The sequence below is a fragment of the Schistocerca americana genome, chromosome 1, assembly GCF_021461395.2.
Source record: "Schistocerca americana isolate TAMUIC-IGC-003095 chromosome 1, iqSchAmer2.1, whole genome shotgun sequence".
NCBI classification, from domain to species: Eukaryota; Metazoa; Arthropoda; class Insecta; order Orthoptera; family Acrididae; genus Schistocerca; species Schistocerca americana.
Genome location: NC_060119.1, coordinates 774,712,332 through 774,732,882, shown reverse-complemented (window position 1 = coordinate 774,732,882; position 20,551 = coordinate 774,712,332). Strand labels below are relative to the sequence as shown.

At 45.3% G+C, this 20,551-nt stretch overlaps 1 protein-coding gene across 1 annotated transcript in view; it reads right to left on the bottom strand.

The window, feature by feature from the left end:
- The window catches only part of LOC124594131 (CCN family member 4), a 372,584-nt gene that overhangs the window by 9,464 nt on the left and 342,569 nt on the right, over nt 1-20,551 (bottom strand). The window contains exons 6-7 of the mRNA XM_047132491.1: nt 17,872-18,077; nt 2,502-2,793 (exon numbers count right to left, since the gene is read on the bottom strand). Of these exons, the coding sequence (XP_046988447.1) occupies nt 2,502-2,793; nt 17,872-18,077 (498 nt within the window). The remainder of the gene's footprint in view (nt 1-2,501; nt 2,794-17,871; nt 18,078-20,551) is intronic.

Sequence of the window (20,551 nt, the reverse complement as noted above, 5' to 3'; positions counted from 1 at the left end):
ATTGGGTGAGATGAAGAAGTTGGAACGACGTTTTAATTAGTGGCGGGTCGCACCAGACCAGTCAGAAGAATGTTAACTACCACCCTTTCTCCCCAAGAAAGGTTATCTGGGTTTATTATAGTTGTTCCACGATATTTCGGACGAATTGCCGAATGTTTGTAACTTGCTGCCACGATACCTCGACGCAGAGTCTTCTTACCATCTACAGATGAATACTAGCGAAACTACACTGAGTTCCCCCATTTGACACCTGGACGGCACATGCGTGATGAACCCAATTGTCACCGCACGTGCACTGCTTGAGTGTATTCGCATTTGCTGCAAGTCGCTGTGCTGTGCCGAACGCCCTTCTTCGTAATAAATACAACTGTAACGTTGCCTTTTCTACCAATAATAATTTGAAACAAAAAACTTCATTCAGAATTTAAAATCGACTCGTTCCCCTATGGAAAATTCTGGCGTCTATAGGGTTTTCTGCAACATCTGCTCTGCTGACTACTTAGGACAAACAGGACGTGCCTTTACAACCAGATATAAGGAACATATTTTAAGAAAAAATGGCACTAGCACCCAAAATTCGTCTTTTGCCGACCACCTCCTGATTACAGGTCACGCGCCTAAAGCTGCTCACGATATCAACATTTTGCACACCGAGAAGAAAGGGCGTATATTAGATATTCTCGAAGAATTAGAAACTTTTAAATATCTTTCTCGCAATGATAGCCTCATTCTCAATGGGCAGCTACAATTAGGGCTACGTAAAAAAACTTCTTCAAAGATATAAAGCCGCTACTTGATATTTGATTTGGGATTTCTTCGTGCAGTTACCGTAATGTTTTTTCCTATCTAAGTCAAATCATAATTTTTCGTTTATTAAATGGTTTATATTGGCTGCATTTCAAGTTATAAAGTTTTTCTACAGGCCGTGTCATTGAGCCCTCTTTGTTCTTTCGCAAGTGGTGTTTTCATCCTTTAAACTGTACTTCTAAGCTCTGATGGAGACAAAATGCTACCTTATCTGCTGATGTCAAACAGAATATTGCCTTTCACGTAATGTATCGTATAGAGTTCATCATAATATTCGTCTGTCTTTATTTGAATGTTAAGTAGCCAGTTTGTACTTACGGCTACTAGATGGCACTCTTGGTGCAATGCTCATCTGCCCGCAGTTGTTAACGCTGGCGCCTCAGTCCGATGCTGCCTGCAGCTCGACATGTGCGAGCAGCCAGTAGTGGCTTTTTTTTCCACGCACGCTACTTTAAAAATGGTTAATAAAGCTTTATCGCTTGATATTTACTTTATACGTGATATGTAAGTACTGTTTCTTTCTTGTACTGTTAGTCAGTACGTACACTTTCATATAAAAAAATTTCCCATAATTTTGTACTTATAGGCCAATTTGAATATTTTTCTAATGAAGGCACTCATAGAAGTGTCGAAACCTGGTCAAAAGACTTAAATTTTGTGACCAAGGGCAGTAATTGCTTTAACTTTAATTTGTAAAAGGTCGCTGACTACGGAGCAATGCTTAAAACCTCTGTTTTATGATCAGCTGTCCTTATTTCTCTCTCTTGTTTCTTCTACACAAAGTACATAGCCCCTCCTTCCATATATCTTACATCAATTTTAGTGTGAATGTCGCACATTTGACAGCATTTTACATTGTCAAACGCTTCTTTTGCATGGACAAATCCAAAGAATGTGACTAAATTTATCTTAATGTCTTGCTTCCATTGTCAAGCGCCACGTGAGAACTGCCTCTGTAGAGTCTTTATCTTCCCTAAAGGTAAGTGACCATCATCTACGAGACTTATGAAGCAGGTATACAGGATGTAACAGGTACAACTACAGATAATTACATTGATGACTGAGGACGCTATACTGAACTGCATCAGTATTTACATCATTTTCTGACTGATAATTATAGCTATTGGGAGTAGTATTTTTTATCCCACAGCTCGTGGTCGTACAGTAGCGTTCTCACTTCCCACCCCCGGGTTCCCGTGTTCGATTCCCGGCGGGGTCAGGGATTTTCTCTGCCTCGTGATGACTGGGTGTTGTGTAATGTCCTTAGGTTAGTTAGGTTTAGGTAGTTCTAAGTTCTAGGGGACTGATGACCATAGCTGTTAAGTCCCATAGTGCTCAGAGCCATTTGAGTAGTATGCTTTTAGGTTTGTTAGTACCTCCAAGCATAGTACACATGGCAAGTGCAAGACATTGAGGCTTACTTTCCCCTAAGCAGCTGGTCAGGTGTTGAAGTGTGAACAGGTGGACGCCAAACGGGTAGTCTATACTTAGCGTAGTAGGCCACTTAATAGTGAAGTTACGGATCGTGCAGAAAACATCAGGTTGTAAAGTTTGTGAGGTGATTGTGGGAAGACTTTTTGACGTAGAGAAACAACAACCAACAGTCATATGCGTGTGCATCTTAAGGTAGCACATATTCCCCTTATACCCTGCACAGTACGTCAGGAGGAGCAGTGGGTGGGCGGCTGGCTCACCGTGGTCGTCGTCGGCCCACAGGTCGTCGCCGGGCCGGACGAGCGCCATGACGGCGGCGGCGACGGGCACGCCCGGCGGCTCGGCGCCCAGCTCCAGCGGGCAGCGGAAGTCGACGTGCAGCGTGGTGCTGAGCAGCGGCCGGCAGCGCCGCCCCGCGCAGCCGCCGCCAGCGCCGCCCCAGCCGCCGCCCGCGCACGCCCGCGGCCGGAAGCGCCGCCGGCTGCGGCACGGGCCGACGCGCAGGCGCACGGCGGACCGCGACCGCAGCGTCGCCTTGCACTCGTGGCCCCGCTGCGCGCAGCAACACCGTGTCACACCTCCGTCTCTCTCACCACTCACTCACATCTAATACAAACGTGTCTTCAATATATTTGTAAATGGCTTCACACAAATGGTTAAATGAAGATATAGTTCCGCTTTGGCTGTGACGTATGTAAATCTGTTATTTACTTTCGTCCAATTTCATACGTCTAGTGTCTGTGGACAATAGATGAAGTCAAAGGAAAAACTATTTTTTTCTTTGTTGTTATTTCGTCCCCCCTCGCCCCCCTGTGAGCGCTGGGAGGGGACGGGGGGCGGAGGAGACGATGGGCTGCCAGCGATAAAAATAACCCGCCCTTCAGTCAGTAGATCTTACCGCTAACTATAGTGCGCGTCATTTATGACGGCGGCTGAGTTTAGGTTCGTTCTGCGCATCTGACGTCACAAAGCACAGTCGGCCAATGCACAGAGAACGACGTTGCCATATCTCAACTGCAGTGCAGAGTACGGACGAGTGTCTTCAGTTTTAGAAACGTTCAGTCATAAGCAAAGTAATAGAACAAAAGCAATGTCTTCATAGCAGACTTCCTTTTATAGAAAGTTTGGAAAAAGCATTATTTATACCAATTGCTTCATATTCTATTAATTAATTAAACTAAACAAGCAATAAGCCTCCTAATTCAGGCGATAGCAAGGAAAGGTGTTTGTATCATGTCACGAACCACTTTTTCGCAATAAAGAATAGCGGTAATTGTTTATTTCCTATTGTACTTCGACGAAGCGTGAGTAATTCATAGTCGTACCAACAGTGTTTGTCAGTATTTGGCATGACATGTTAGTGTCCTAAAGGATTTATATTGCCAGACGAGCTGCGTTAGCATAACGGTTAATGTGTTGGGTTACTAAGCGTAAAGTTATGAGTTCAGACCTTGTGTGGTGCTTAATACTTTCTCTATTTAAAAACAATATCGAAGTGTCTTACTTCACGAATTTTATTCGTTTGAATGTAATTTTTTGAAATTTCTAGTGCTTTGTCTCTTCATTAACTCTTTCGGTGCTACAGAGACGTGCCACCTCGCTCGGTGGTATAAACTATGGACAATTACCTCTGCAAACTCTTCAAGATTTCGTGCAATGATTTACTACATTTAATGCTGCACAATAACTGCGTTGAACATCGAAACAAAATTAAGTCATTTATGGGGGGAAGGTATCAGTCAAGAAGATGTGTAAAAATCAAATTTTTAGGCCATAGAATTTTTGTGAAATCGAATGATAAGTGTGTGAAAGCAGTCGGAACACCATGTGTCTGCACAGGCGAGCAGTGTAGTGATGACAAAATCGCGCACAGCGCGGAATGCAGGGACCACGTCTTTGTAGCAGCGAAAGGGTTAATGCGGCCGTGGTGGCTTTACTTCATGAACTGCGCGCTCCCTCCTAAACGTAAGTTTGCGAACTATACTATACTATGGCGCTGCTTCTCTTGGCGCGTGCGTCGTGTGCAACTGGCAACGCAGCAATCTCCCGCGTATGGGCGGGCATGCGCGAGCCGCCAAGATAAAAGAATTGAACTGTAGATGCTAAGACAAAAACAAATAGACAAGGAGAGATATGTACTACGATTTTAAAATTATTTGGAAAGGCGGCATGGATGTGAGAAATATAAACAATGTAAAGTTTTCCTTACGAATTGTTTAAAAACACTGTTAAAATGTGGACATATCGCACAGTTAAAAACACATGAGAAGCGCTTGAAGGGCACTAAACACATGGAAAACGCTGACACGACAGAAGATTCACTTGCCATTACAAACGGGACACCGTGCGCTTCCACTGAAACTGGAAATGTACCTGCCCTAGAATGGCAGATTGTAGATAAAAAGAAGGGTCGATATGGAGGGAGATAGAATGGCGATGATGACTAAGGACTGGTATGAGATGGCGAAGAGACAGGGATAGATTTTGGGGCAAGGAGAGATGAATGTTGGTATTGGGATCTATACACTGGGGAGGAAAAGGCAATGAGGGACGCGACGGGGAAGGCAAAAGGAGGTGTGGTATGGGGAGAGGTCGAGAAGTGAACCCTTCGGATAGGGCAAGATGGACTCAGAGTTGTAAGACGGGAGTATGTCGGGACGGGGTTCGTGGTCTGGGAGAGAGACACAGTAGAAATTTCTTTGGGTGAGGACGTTTCAGTGTATGCAGGTAAGGTTTTGGTGAGCTTTGTAGGTAGAGGCGCGGTAGCACCCTAGCACCGAAAAATAGACAGAACTTGATTGTTGAATATCCGAACGGTGTAGGTTTCTCGGAGGTGTTCAAAGTGAGTAAGAAGAGGTGGAAATTTGATGAGTTGATAAAGGATCTTCCTGTGGGGGAAGATAAGCGGATGTGGAAAGCGAGGTAGAAGAGAAAACTATTAGGAAGACTGCCGAAGCATCTTCCACCTAGCATTGTTGAACCGGTTTATAAAGCAGTCCACCATCAATGTTATGTTCGATATGACTTATCTGCAATTTAGAAAGTAGCAGTGAAGCTTGTCGTTACAATGTATGAGGGGCGCACTTTTTCTTCTCGGCCAAATTTGGCTGAGCAAAATGAAGAATTTTTTGTGGGCCATCGTTCATTATTCCTCTTCACCTCCTATATTAATCATGGAGTTCCGGTACACGGTGGCGCTATAGGCAGCCTTGAAAATGGGGTATGTGACGGAGGTCCGTCCCAAGCAGAGAGCTGCCATTTTATTTAGGACGAAAACCAGGACATTTACATATTCTTAGACTCTTGCAGAATGTCTCCGGAGACCTGGCAGTAAACAAAAGCACGGTGCGTCGCGTGAGGCGTCTCTAATCACCGCAACAAAGTCGCACAAACCCGCGTGCCACCCGGCCGCACCCACCTGTCGCTTCTGCAGTGTTGGAACATGCGGGCATTCTCACTCGATGTTATGGACGGATCACAGTCAAACAGCTGAGTGCTGCTAAGCTGGACAACGCAAGGCCTCACAAAAGTGTACGCATCCATGCGACCTCCCAAACATCTTTGGATTTTTCTTCGTCATTTACCCCACAGCCCGGATCTCGCCTTTCCGGCTGCTACCTCTTTAGACCAATGAAGAATCCACTCAGTGCGAAGCAGTACGTGAACAATATGGAGGTCACTGATGCAGCACGACGTCGACCAGTGGAGCGGTACCATTTGAGCACACAGACCTTAACAGGCGTAAGGCTGTCGTATTGAACGGAGGCTATGTTAAAAAATAGCGTATAGTAGCCAAAGGGGCAGGGAATGTTCAGATGTGTGTGAGTTCTTAAGGGATCAAACTGCAGAGGTCATTGGTCCCTAGACTTACATTTTACTTAAACTAACTTAAACTAACCTATGCTAAGAACATCGCACACACACACACACACACACACACACACACACACACACACACACACACACACACGCCCGAGGGAGGACTCAAACCTCCGGCGGGAGGGCCGCGCAGCCAATGACATGGCGTCTCGCCAGTACGCGCGGCGAGAAGGGAATAATGTGGTGTATTGGAATTCTGAATAAACCGAACCCGTTTTCAGAACAAATTTTGTTGCATTGTTTATTGAACGCCCCCCGCAAGCCTCATACCACGGCATATTACCAGCTAGTATTCAACATTTTTCCAAAGAAAACATTGTCTGATGTAGGCCATAGAATGTTCCGTTTATCTGCTGCTGTTGTCCAATTTCGATTGTGAAGTGCATTACCGAGCATACCCACAATACTTCTATGCAATATGATGTGGCAGATGTGTCATATAAAGTAACTGTGTTCCTTGATAATCATTTCAAAGTCGAAATTGGGGTATAGCAGCAAAGACACGTAAAATTTTGCAGCTTACAATGGACGATGTTTGCTTTCGAAAAATCTATCTAGGGTAAGGCTCCATATACAAACATTATTATTATTGAATATATGTGCATTTCAGTGCAACTGGCCTTTTGACCGTGTGTCACTATCAGTTATTGTTTAGGAGCACACCAAAACATCACTCATGCGTCATTTCTGTACCAAATATGGTAAAGATATGTGTTATTTACTCAGCGAATGCCACTCCATTCTTCCTACTATTTCATTTTTTTGACATGTGGATGGTCTTCATACATACAATGCATGTAAGTTATGTCTTTCCAATTTATTATGACAGTATTACCTGAGACTTCATAATTCGTATTTCTTTTTTATTTAAATTACGTATGTTATTTGATTCATGTCTGCGCATCTTGTATTAACGGACCTCCTCATTTCAAGCGATGCCTTAGATACAAGTATCCTCTCTCTCTTTCTTTCTTAGAGCCGGCCGAAGTGGCCGTGCGGTTAAAGGCGCTGCAGTCTAGAACCGCAAGACCGCTACGGTCGCAGGTTCGAATCCCGCCTCGGGCATGGATGTTTGTGATGTCCTTAGGTTAGTTGGGTTTAACTAGTTCTAAGTTCTAGGGGACTAATGACCTCAGCAGTTGAGTCCCATAGTGCTCAGAGCCATTTGAACTATTTTCTTTCTTAGATAGGATAATTTCTTCCTTCGTTTACACTGTTACTATATTTATTTGTTAAATATTCATTTGTAAATAAAATATAAACATGGAAACTCATTGGTAAATTATGACCTGTCACGCGGTGACAGGATAAGACAAGATATCAGGTGTTTGTAATTAAAGTGCAGCTGCTTGAGGAGTACCAGTGTGAGCTGTAATTATCGTATGACAGCTAAACGTGACAGATGTGCTAATGGAGTTATGCGGAACCGTTATACGCTAGAAAACAAGATAGTTCCAGCTGTGGCCACCTAGAGCGTACCGGACATTGTAAACTGTTTGCATGACACTATGACGGCCACGCAGTTGTTTGTCAAGCCATCGAGTGTAAGAACAGTATGGGCATCGAGAAGAGAGGCCGTCCACTCATAGTGAAACACTTTTATGTGAACGGCAGCAATTTCTGCGTTAGTTTGAGAAAGTATCGTGGACTGAAAGTTCTGAGGAGAAGTTCGATGTTGTTAAATGGTTTGAAGAAGATAATAGTGAATTTCGAAATGCCGGTGAGGTTGGTGTTCACCTGAAACAGGAACGTGTGCTTTCCAGGCGGAAGTTACTGATGAGGTAGCCGCTGCTGTAACTGAGCACGCAGCACGTGCCCCGGGCAGTGCTGGTGATAGTGCGGTGTCACGAGAATCGTCCATCCCACCGTCAGCAGTACAGAAAGTTCTGGGCTCTATTTTATACTGGTACTGTTCAAGATCCAAACGGCGTAGCAACTGAAACCTCATGATCCAAGGCAACGTTCTCAATTTGCTCTTCGGTTTCTGGCACGGATCTAACTTGACGTTTGGCCGGGCAACAGTCTGTGGAGTAAGATGCAAAATTTTACACTGCGAGGTGCGCTGAGAACACAGAACTGTTAAACCGCGTGTTGGGCACGAGGAGCCTTTGCACTCGCCATAAGTAATTGCGGTGTGGATTCGCAACGACCTTTATTCTCGGTCCAATCGTCTTTGAAAAGAATACGCCCAGAACCCCAATCGGATGTACTGTGATGTCTGCGCGTTATCAGGATTTCCTTGCATAGCATGAGTACTGCTTTGAAGAGCGCAACTGTGTGGAAACCACTGTTTTCATGCAAGACGGGGAAATATCTCATGTTACTTGCGCAGCGAAAGACCTTCTTAATGAAAATTTCCACGAACGTGTTACCTCCAGAGATTTTCCAGACGCATGTTCTGCCAGATCATCCGACCTGAATCCATGTGATTTTTACCTCTGGGGTTATGTAATAGAACGCTTTTACCTGCGACACATTCTGTCTCTACCTTATCTGAAGGCTAGTGTGCAGACACAGTTTGCTCAGATTCCACTGCAATTGCACCGAGTAGCTGTCGATCACGTCGTTCTACGTATGCAGCAAATAGTCGACATCTTCGGTGCGCTTGTTGAACAGATTGTGTTTGGTGAGCGACTGTTAAAAAATGGTTCAAATGGCTCTGAGCACTATGGGACTTAACATCTGAGGTCATCACTCCCCTAGAACTTAGAACTACTTAAACCTAACTAACGTAAGGACAACAAGCACATCTATGCCGAGGCAGGATTCGAAGCTGTGACCGTACTGGCCGCGCGGTTCCAAACTGAAGCGCTTAGAACCGCTCGGCCACACCGGCCAGCTGAGCGACTGTTCATAAATAAAATCAACGTTAGGGATTTCTCCCTTGTTCAATCTTCTGCCCATGTCGCACTCCTAATTCATTACTTCTGGAGACGTATCTGTACGGATTTTTTGCATTCAAGGAACTAGATTGGCACCTGGTTGCCAGAAGAGAAACTAATTTCTTTCATCGTAAGCGGTCCCATGTTAACGCATTAGAATATTCACCAAATTTCGGTACCATACGATAATTGCAGCCCACACTAGTCCTATGTGTGTAGCTGCAATTTAATTACAACTAACCGGTACATTCAAAGCACTGAAGGTTTTACTCTGTCGTGGAGCTACTCGGAGGTTCCCATAGAGGAAGCGGAAATTGTTGTTCAGGAAGAGAAAACGACGCTCGCTTTCGTACTTGAAACGGTGGCTACCTTAACGAGGGTAACACTGCCGGCACCAAGCGAAGTGTAGAAATGCTAGGTTACCAAAGAACTGATTTGCCTGTCGTTGAGAATGATGCGATGACTCAACGTAAAGTCCTGATTAATTAAGTGGATAAAAGGCGGTAGAAGAAAGAGCCACTGCAGTTGTCAGATGTTGAACTATGAAGTTACCATAAGTAGCCTAATTTAACCGCTAATATCGCAATCCTAAATAACGTAATGACAGAAAAATGGGTTCGTGCTGGAAGTGAAATCTCCTGACCGGTAGTCTGTAAATACAAAGAAGAATAGATTCGGTCGGCAAGAATGGGTACTTAGATAAGGAAAGAGCTTTCGAGACTGAGGCCAAACTTTTGGTTTTGGTCGTTGATCTAAGGTGTCATTGGTCTACTTCGCTTATTAATAGTACCGATACTTAAAATAATTGCCATTTATTCAGTCTAAAAGCCTGATCTGTTCCAGACGTGGCAATTTACTGGATTGATGGTTATTCTCTCTAATAAATGTTTGCGGACGAAATTCTTATTTTGGTAAGTATCTCAGTGGTGACCTTGCCCAGAACGTCAAACGAATGTTTGAACAGTTCCAAAAGCATTTGCACACTTTCAGCCCACAGCAGTCCACCTCGCTAGCTGAGTGGTCACTGCACAGAATGTCAGTCCTCAGGGCCCGTGTTCGATTCCTTGCTGGGTCGGAGATTTTCTCCGCTGAGGGACTGGGCACTTTGTGGTCTTAATCTTCATCATTTCATCCCCATCGACGCCCAAGTCGCCGAAGTGGCGTCAAGTTGAAAGACTTGCACCCGACGATGGGGACGATGGAAGGCCCTTCTCACACGACATTAAGCCCACACCCCAGTACCATACAAAATATGCATAGACGACAGAGGACTGGAGTGTGGTAGCAAAACATCGTATATTAAATAAGAGGGTAGAAAACAAAACTACAAGGGCATAAGTGTAGTATGCTCATTGGATATATACATAGAACATGAAAACATCACATATACACTCCTGGAAATTGAAATAAGAACACCGTGAATTCATTGTCCCAGGAAGGGGAAACTTTATTGACACATTCCTGGGGTCAGATACATCACATGATCACACTGACAGAACCACAGGCACATAGACACAGGCAACAGAGCATGCACAATGTCGGCACTAGTACAGTGTATATCCACCTTTCGCAGCAATGCAGGCTGCTATTCTCCCATGGAGACGATCGTAGAGATGCTGGATGTAGTCCTGTGGAACGGCTTGCCGTGCCATTTCCACCTGGCGCCTCAGTTGGACCAGCGTTCGTGCTGGACGTGCAGACCGCGTGAGACGACGCTTCATCCAGTCCCAAACATGCTCAATGGGGGACAGATCCGGAGATCTTGCTGGCCAGGGTAGTTGACTTACACCTTCTAGACCACGTTGGGTGGCACGGGATACATGCGGACGTGCATTGTCCTGTTGGAACAGCAAGTTCCCTTGCCGGTCTAGGAATGGTAGAACGATGGGTTCGATGACGGTTTGGATGTACCGTGCACTATTCAGTGTCCCCTCGACGATCACCAGTGGTGTACGGCCAGTGTAGGAGATCGCTCCCCACACCATGATGCCGGGTGTTGGCCCTGTGTGCCTCGGTCGTATGCAGTCCTGATTGTGGAGCTCACCTGCACGGCGCCAAACACGCATACGACCATCATTGGCACCAAGGCAGAAGCGACTCTCATCGCTGAAGACGACACGTCTCCATTCGTCCCTCCAATCACGCCTGTCGCGACACCACTGGAGGCGGGCTGCACGACGTTGGGGCGTGAGCGGAAGACGGCCTAACGGTGTGCGGGACCGTAGCCCAGCGTCATGGAGACGGTTGCGAATGGTCCTCGCCGATACCCCAGGAGCAACAGTGTCCCTAATTTGCTGGGAAGCGGCGGTGCGGTCCCCTACGGCACTGCGTAGGATCCTACGGTCTTGGCGTGCATCCGTGCGTCGCTGCGGTCCGGTCCCAGGTCGACGGGCACGTGCACCTTCCGCCGACCACTGGCGATAACATTGATGTACTGTGGAGACCTCACGCCCCACGTGTTGAGCAATTCGGCGGTACGTCCACCCGGCCTCCCGCATGCGCACTATACGCCCTCGCTCAAAGTCCGTCAACTGCACATACGGTTCACGTCCACGCTGTCGCGGCATGCTACCAGTGTTAAAGACTGCGATGGAGCTCCGTATGCCACGGCAAACTGGCTGACACTGACGGCGGCGGTGCACAAATGGTGCGCAGCTAGCGCCATTCGACGGCCAACACCGCGGTTCCTGGTGTGTCCGCTGTGCCGTGCGTGTGATCATTGCTTGTACAGCCCTCTCGCAGTGTCCGGAGCAAGTATGGTGGGTCTGACACACCGCTGTCAATGTGTTCTTTTTTCCATTTCCAGGAGTGTATATAGGGTGGTACATTGATAGTGACAGGGCCAAATATCTCACGAAATAAGCATCAAACGAAAAAACTACAAAGAACGAAACTCGTCTAGCTTGAAGGGGGAAACCAGATGGCGCTATGGTTGGCCCTCCACATGGCGCTGCCATAGGTCAAACGGATATCAACTGAGTTTTTTTAAACACGAACGCCCATTTTTATTACATATTCGTGTAGTACGTAAAGAAATATGAGAGTTTTAGTCAGACCACTTTTTTCGCTTTGTGATAGATGGCGCTGTAATAGTCACAAACTACCACGTAACATTCCGCCAGTGCGGACGGTATTTTCTTCGTGATACATTACCCGTGTTAAGATGGACCGTTTACCAATTGCGGAAAAGGTCGATATCGTGTTGATGTATGGCTATTGTGATGAAAATGCCCAACGGGCGTGTGCTATGTATGCTGCTCGGTATCCTGGACATCATCCAAGCGTCCGGACAATTCGCCGGATAGTTACGTTATTTAAGGAAACAGGAAGTGTTTAGCCACATGTGAAAAGTCAACCACGACCTGCAACAGATGAGAAGGTGTTTTAGCTGCTGTCGTGGCTAATCCGCACATCAGTAGCAGACCAACTGCGCGAGAATCGGGAATCTCATAAACGTCGATGTTGAGAGTGCTACATCAACATCAATTGAACCCGTACCATATTTCTACTCACCAGGAATTGCATGGCGACGACTTTTGAAGGTCGTGTACGGTTCTGCCACTGGGCACAAGAGAAATTACGGTATGATGACAGATTGTTGCACGCGTTCTATTTAGCGACGAAGCGTCATTCACCAATAGCGGTAACGTAAACCGGCATAATGTGCACTATTGGGCAACGGAAGAAACACGATGAGTGTGACAAGTGGAACATGAGCGACCTTGGCGGGTTAATGTATGGTGCGAAATTATTGGAGTAAGGATAATTGGCCCCCATTTTATCGATGGCAATCTAAATGGTGCAATGTATGCTGCTTTCCTACGTAATGTTCTACCGATATTACTACAAGATGTTTCACTGCATGACAGAATGGCGATGTACTTCCAACATGATGGATGTCCGTCACATAGATGGCGTGCGGGTGAAGCGGTATTGAATAGCATATTTCATGACAGGTGGATTGGTCGTCGAAGCACCATACCATGGCCCGCACGTTCACCGCATCTGACGTCCCCGGATTTCTTTCTGTGGGGAAAGTTGAAGGTTATATGCTACTGTGAATCACCGTCGATGCCTAACAACATCCGTCAGCGCATTGTCAATCATGTGCGAACATTACGGAAGGTGAAGTACTCGCTGTCGAGAGGAATGTCGTTACACGTATTGCCAAATGCATTGAGGTTGACGGACATCATTTTGATCATTTATTGCATTGATGTGGTATTTACAGGTAATCACGCCGTAACAGCATGCGTTCTCCGAAATGATGTGTTCACAAAGGTACATGTATCACATTGGAACAACCGAGACAAAATGTTCAAACATACCTACGTTATGTATTTTAAATTAAAAACCTTCCTCTTACCAACTGCTCGTCTAAAATTTTGAGTCATATGTTTGCGACTATCACAGCGCCATCTATCACAAAGCGAAAAATGTGGTCTAACTAAAACATTCACATTACTTTACTTACTTCAAAGGACAATCAACAGAAATTACAAATACTTACTTAAATTGATTTTGACTGTGAAGGGCATCTGGCAAAACCAACAGATCCAAATTATTTCACGTCTTACTGGACAATACGCAGCATGTATGACCGAACATAATCTAAAAGTGGACGGGCCCCATATGAAATAAAGCAACCAGTTCTTCGGCAAGGGTTTCTTCTACCATTTCCTTTCTTTAACTTGTTCAATGTACAAGACATTTTTTTGGTTTGTTGGGGTTGAAGGGACCAGACTGCAAAGGCCATGAGTCCCCACGAGGTCTACGTTACGCCGCGTTATATAAACAGGTAAGCCTGTTTTCAAATGTTTACATATTTTAGTGCAAACACGAGTGTTGAAAATTACGAGTAATGCTTCTGCTCAGCAGGTACAGTCAGTTATTTGTTGGATATACGGTAGTACAATGATGGCTAGTCCCTACACTTTTTGCTCTATGCAGCTCCATCAAATATCATGGAAGTTATTCAGCGGTGTTTTGGATTTTGAAACACCGCTTTCTGCATTACACGATTTTTTTTTATTTCTTACATGCATTATCCATACATTTTTTGACATGTATTCTCTTCAATGAGACTCATTTCTGTAAGATATTAAAAACGTAATAGTTGTTTCTAATGTGCACCTAAAAATTGTAACATTTCTGATATCTCTGGGCGTGCTGGGTAGCCGTGCGCCTTGTCAAGGTCCGCGCAGCTCGCCGCGTCAGAGGTTCGAGTGCTCCCTCTGGCATGGGTGTGTGTATTGTCCTTAAGCGTACGATACTTTAAGTTAGATTAAGTAGTGTAAAAGCTTAGGGACCGATGACCTCAGTAGTTTGGCCCCATAAGAATTTACCACAAATTTCCAAAATGATATCTCTGCCGAAACTGCATCAGTTTTAAGGCTGAAATTTCACAGGTTCGGTTGTTTTTTTGGCGTTTTATAACTCTGCAGATGATTCGCTGTCAAGCCATTAAATGGGAAAGAGGGGCAGGCTGTAGAAACATATCATTAAAATTAAGGCAGTTGGAGGTCAGTAGTCTGCAATGATATAGTTCTTTGCCTGTGGTAGATGTAGGTAGTATTTTGTAAAATATTTTACAGAAACTAAACGAGACCCAATGAAGATTATACAAAAGTGTCGAAGCATATCTGGATAATTTGGATTCGGAAAGACAGAAAAACGCCGGCCGCGGTGGTCTCGCGGTTCTAGGCGCTCAGTCCGGAACCGTGGGACTGCTACGGTCGCAGGTTCGAATCCTGCCTCGAGCATGGATGTGTGTGATGTCCTTAGGTTAGTTAGGTTTAAGTAGTTCTAAGTTCTAGGGGCTGATGACCACAGATGTTAAGTCCCACAGTGCTCAGAGCCATTTGAACAGAAAAGCGGCAGGAGAAACATCCACCACAGGGTAGATGATTATTCTCTAATGTATTATCACATATTTGAAATAGATAAGCTACAAATTTCTTTGTTAAAGACATAAAACAACGAAAACTGATTATTTATTGTCGATACAAGTTTCGATCAAAAGATCATCTTCAGAAACTGAAAACTGATAATATCCGTAGATTGATCATAATGTTTTGATCGAAACTTGTATCGATAGTAAAACGCAACGGGCGATCAAAAAGTCAGTATAAATTTGAAAACTGAATAAATCACGGAATAACGTAGATAGAGAGGTAAAAATTCACATGCATGCTTGGAATGACATGGGGTTTTATTAGAACAAAAAAAAAAAAAAAATACAAAAGTTCAAAAAATGTCCGACAGATGGCGCTTCATCTGATCAGAACAGCAATAATTAGCATAACAAAGTAAGACAAAGCAAACATGATGTTCTTTACAGGAAATGCTCAATATGTCCACCATCATTCCCCAACAATAGCTGTAGTCGAGGAATAATGTTGTGAACTGCACTGTAAAGCATGTCCGGAGATATGGTGAGGCATTGGCGTCGGATGTTGTCTTTCAGCATCCCTAGAGATGCCGGTCGATCACGATACACTTGCGACTTCTGGTAACCCCAAAGCAAGTAATCGCATGGGCAGAGGTCTGGGGATCTGGGAGACCAAGCATGACGAAAGGGGCTCACCAAACGACGCACGCAAGAGATCTCTCACGCGTCTAGCAATATGGGGTGGAGCGCCATCCTGCATAAACATCGTACGTTCCAGCTGGTGTTTATCAGCCAGGCTGTGGATGATGCAATTCTGTAACATACCGACGCACCTATCACCCGTCATGGTAGCAGTTACAAAACCAGAATCACGCAATTCCTCGAAGAAAAAAGGCCCGATAACGGCAGATGTGGTAAATCCGACCCATACCGTGACTTTTTCGTCGTGCAATGGAGTTTTCACGATAGTTCTAGGATATTCGGTAGCCCAAATTATGCAGTTGTGGGCGCTGACAGATCCTTGGAGCGTGAAATGAGCTTCATTGGTCCACAACACGTTACTCAACCAATCGTCATCTTCCGCCATCTTTTGAAACGCCCACACCGCAAATGCCCTCCGCCTCACTATATCGCCAGGCAACTGTTCATGATGCCGATGGATTTTGTACGGATAGCATCGGAGGGTACGCCTAAGTGCCAACCAACCAGTAGTGTATGTAATTAACGATGCGATGTGCGACTGCACGAGCGCTGACTTCCCCGTGCATAGACGAACCTGGTACAGTCTCCATTTCTTCCTGGACTGTCTCAGCAACATTACGCCTTGTGCTCGGTCGGCCACTATGGGGTCTATCGTCTAAACAACCCGTGACTTCCAACTTCGAAATCATTCTCGCCACAGCTGCATTTGTCAATGGACCTTTAACCATTCGAATCCCCTACCTATGGCGATAGGATCATATCGCTGAACTAGCACATTCCCCATTCTGATAATACAGCTTCACTGAAAGCGCCTTTTCAGGTAAAGTCAACACGCCGTGACTGCTGGCGCATCTGATTCTCTCTCTCCTTTTTTCTTTCTTTGTTGTGATTTCATTCCCTTGCCCCATATGGGCAGGGGAGGCCTGTCAGCGTCAGAATCCGCCGCTCTTCAGCTGAGTGACACGACAACTAAGACAAGAATAAAATGCTACATACATAAGGTGATGAAAAAGGGGAATATAAAACAGAGTAAGGGGAGAAAATATAGTTAAAAATCCATTGACATGGAGACGTTCATAGGGGACAGTTAAAAAAGTCACCAGAAAGATAAACAGCACAGATGGCGATTCTTAAAACACACAGAAGTCTCTGAATGCGCATCCACAGGTTAAAGGTCGGCCACAGTATTAAAAAGACTCCGGAACAACACACTTAAAACCCCTTCGGAGCACACACGACGAAGGATAAAACTTTCAGGTGGGACCTGCCGAGGGAAAGGTCAGAGAGGATAGAAAAGGAGGGGAGAGTAAGGGCAGCAGGGGAAGCAGCTGAATGAAGAGAGTAGGGGCGTCAGCGGGTACACTAAGAGGCAGGAGAGACTTGGGGCAGGAGATGAAGAGGGAAGACAAGGCAGGAGGAAGTGCAGAGACACTGAAAAGGGGCATAAGAGAGGGAGGGGAATAGGAGGGGGAAGCCGCTCAGCAGGTGGGAGGGGGAGGAGAGGGAGCCCTACGGAGGAGGCAGGAAGATGGTGTTAGTGGTGGTAGGAAGGGTAGATGTCAGGAGAAAGCTGATCATCCGAGAGGGGTAGATGGTGGAAGTTGCGTTGGTAAAGGAGATGGTGGGTGTGGAGATGGAGAGAGGGTGGGACACAACGGTAAAGGCGTGGCAACTGGTTGGGGGTGGGATTCTCTTTCTCATTACAGCTCCTTTTATACACGATTGTCATGTGTATTCAGTGACGTTTTGCTCTCCTGTGCCATCTGTCGGACATTTTGTCAACCTTTTTTTTTTTGTTGTAATAAAACCCCATGTCATTCCAAGTATGTGTGTCAATTTTTACATCTCTATCTACATTATTCCGAGGTTTAGTAAGTTTTCAAATTTTTACTGACTTTTTGATCACCCAGTATATCCTTCGCAGATTTTTTCGGTTGTTAACGATGATGTTCACAGTATTTCTAGAAGTTGTGGAACACTTTGAAGTACTTAAGACAATTGTTAGACAGCGTCATTACGAAACATTAAAACAGTATGATGCCGACGTTTCGAACGTTTTTGCAACAGTTCTCGTCTGGGCGACCGAACTCCTCGCCCTGACAAGGACAGCTTCAACGTCGCTGGAAAAGACAGTTCGACTGTTTCATAACAAAGCAGTATAACATCCAAATGGGTAAATACAATTTAACACTGGCCGTAGCAGCCTGAGCGCTCAAATCTTAGAGAGGTTTTGTTGTGAGTTAGTGAGAGTAGAAGAAGCGTGATGTGTGTACGGACCCGTATGTGGTGGTGAGTCCTGGGCGGCAGCGGCGGCGGCATGGGCGCGGGTGCGCACGGCCGCTGCTGGCAGAGGCGCGTCTCGTTGCTGGGCCGGCACTGCGGGCTCAGCGTGGACGCGCGCCGCGACTCGCCCAGGCCGCAGCGCGCCGAGCACTCCGACCAGCGCGAGAACTGCTGCGGCCGGCAGTCCGGCGGGCGCTCCGCTGCGGGCACAGCACAGCGCGCTCATCCAGGCCCGTCCCCTGGCATCTCAGCGTCATTTCGTCTGATGTACAGGGTGATACACGGAAGACTGATGGTTTTGAGCTGCTTAGTACTGACAAGGGGAGGCCACGACGTTTGGAACGCGGATTAACTTCACACTTCGTACACTCGTAGTACTCCATTAGGACAACAAAATGTGTAAGCAGTAGCGCGTACCTCTCAAGCGTTATCAAGAAAATCCCAAGATAATTTCGATCGTCAAACATATACCCCTGCGGGGCCGTTTTTACCATGAACCGGCGGCAGCTGAGTATGCCGGCGCGGTAGCTCAGCATGTTCGGTCAGAGGGTTTAGCTACCCTCTGTAATAAAAAAAAAGAACTGAGGGAACGGATCAACAAACAACCTGAACGAGTGTCATTGGACGCCCGCCACGAACAAAGTAAACGAACACTCTAAAAAAAAAAAAAATAAAAAAAAATTATTCGATCAGAGGGTTAGCTGCCCTCTGTAACAAAAAAAACTGAGTAAATGGATCAACGACGAGATGCAACGAACGAAAACGAACAAAAAGTGTTCACTGAATCGAGTCCCGTGCGTCAGTCATTTTCTTTACTACTTACTTTACAATTGATATAATGGGAAAAATACGTGTAATCGGATAAACTCTTGTTAAATTTACAATGTTATTTGGCAGTCTACAAATTTTTATCATCACAAATAATATAACAGTAAATAGTAGAAGTAATATAATAGTAAACGACCAAACACATAAAGTGATACTGAAAATGTATGCTTGTCCATGTCTTCAAAATTGTTCATATTTAACCGAAAAATCACGAGAAATTGCTTCTCGTGAAGACGCTATTAAAATACACTTGATACTGCCCTGATCAATTGTCAGCGTCGATATTTGAGGAAATGCTGCGTTATCCATGGTTTGCTTCCAAATCATCTGCTGAAAGAGAGGTTTTTGAAAATGTTAAGGAGATTTGTTTTTCCGAGGAAAACCTCAAAAGACCTTGCGTATGCGGAAACAGCATTTATTCAATGCAGCTGGTGCCGTTTAACTTTATGTTTTCCTTGTTTTTACGAAAAATACAATCCTGCCATTGTGCTCATAATGTCGAAAGCGACGATTAATTGTGCATCTTTCGAAAGCCGCCTGTGCCGATCAAAACTTGGAGGTAACAAGCAGTTCCGGGCTCCTTCCACGTATAAGGGATTTCTTACACATTTCCAGTATCACTTTATGCGTTTGGTCGTTTACTAGTCGATAGTTATGAATATTATATTATTTGTGATATAACAAATTTGAAGACTGCCAGATAACATTGTAAATTTAATAAAAGTTCGTCCGATTACACGTATTTTTCCCATTATAGCAATTGCAAAGTAAACAGTAAATAAAATGACTGTGTTTAAAAATAAAAGAAAACTGACGAACGGGACTCGATCCAGCGATCCAGTGATTACGGTGGTTGAACGCTACCCATTTAAAAAAAAATCAATTTGTTCGCTTTCGTTCGTTGCATCCGCTTAGGGCAGACGCCACAATACACCCGTTTCAGTTAGTCGTTGATCCATTAACATAGTATTTTCATTGCAGAGGGCAGGTAACCTTCTGACCGAACACGCAGAGTTACCGTGCCGGCACCCACTCGGCTGCCGCCGCTTCCTCGTAAAAACGGTCGCACTCAGGTATGTATTTGACGATCGAAATTTTCTTGCGATTTTCTTAATAACGCTTGAGAAGTACGCGCTACTGCTTACACATTTTGTTGTTCTAATGAAGTACTACGAGTGTACTAAGTTTGAAGTAAATCTGAGTTCCAAACATCGTGGCCTCCCCTTGTGAGAGCGCGGTGGTGGGAGAACGTAGCGGTGAGTTTAATTCGTCTCTACACAAGACGCGTGTCAGTTACAGTGAAACAGTGGGACTCGCGACAACGTCTACTTGTCTACGACAGTTTCGTCATAAGCAGTGAGTCTGTTACGGCTACGCAGCGAATTCAGTCTTGCTCGGCACTAGCCTTTTCCAGTCGTAACACAGCCGCCAGATGCGTGCAAAGCTTCAGTTTAACTGGAAACATAATGGATCAGAAATGTACGCGCTCGGGGCGCAGTGCAACGGCACCCGAAAATATTGCAGTATTATGTGAAATGACAGAAGTCCAGGGCGGTCAGCTAGACGTAGTGCTACTGAGCTATCAATCAACCGTGAATCAGTTCACGAATTCTACATACATTAAAAGTCCGTCCTTACAAACGTATTATTGTGCAACAACTCAAACCAAATGATTTTTGTGCATAAGGAGAATTTGCTTCCAGAATGCAAGTGGTTTGGAGTGACAGTATGATTTATTGATGAGCGATGAAGCTCAGCCGAGCGGTCTAAGGCGCTGCAGTCATGGACTGTGTGGCTGGTCCCGGCGGAGGTTAGAGTCCTCCCTCGGGCATTGGTATCTGTGTTT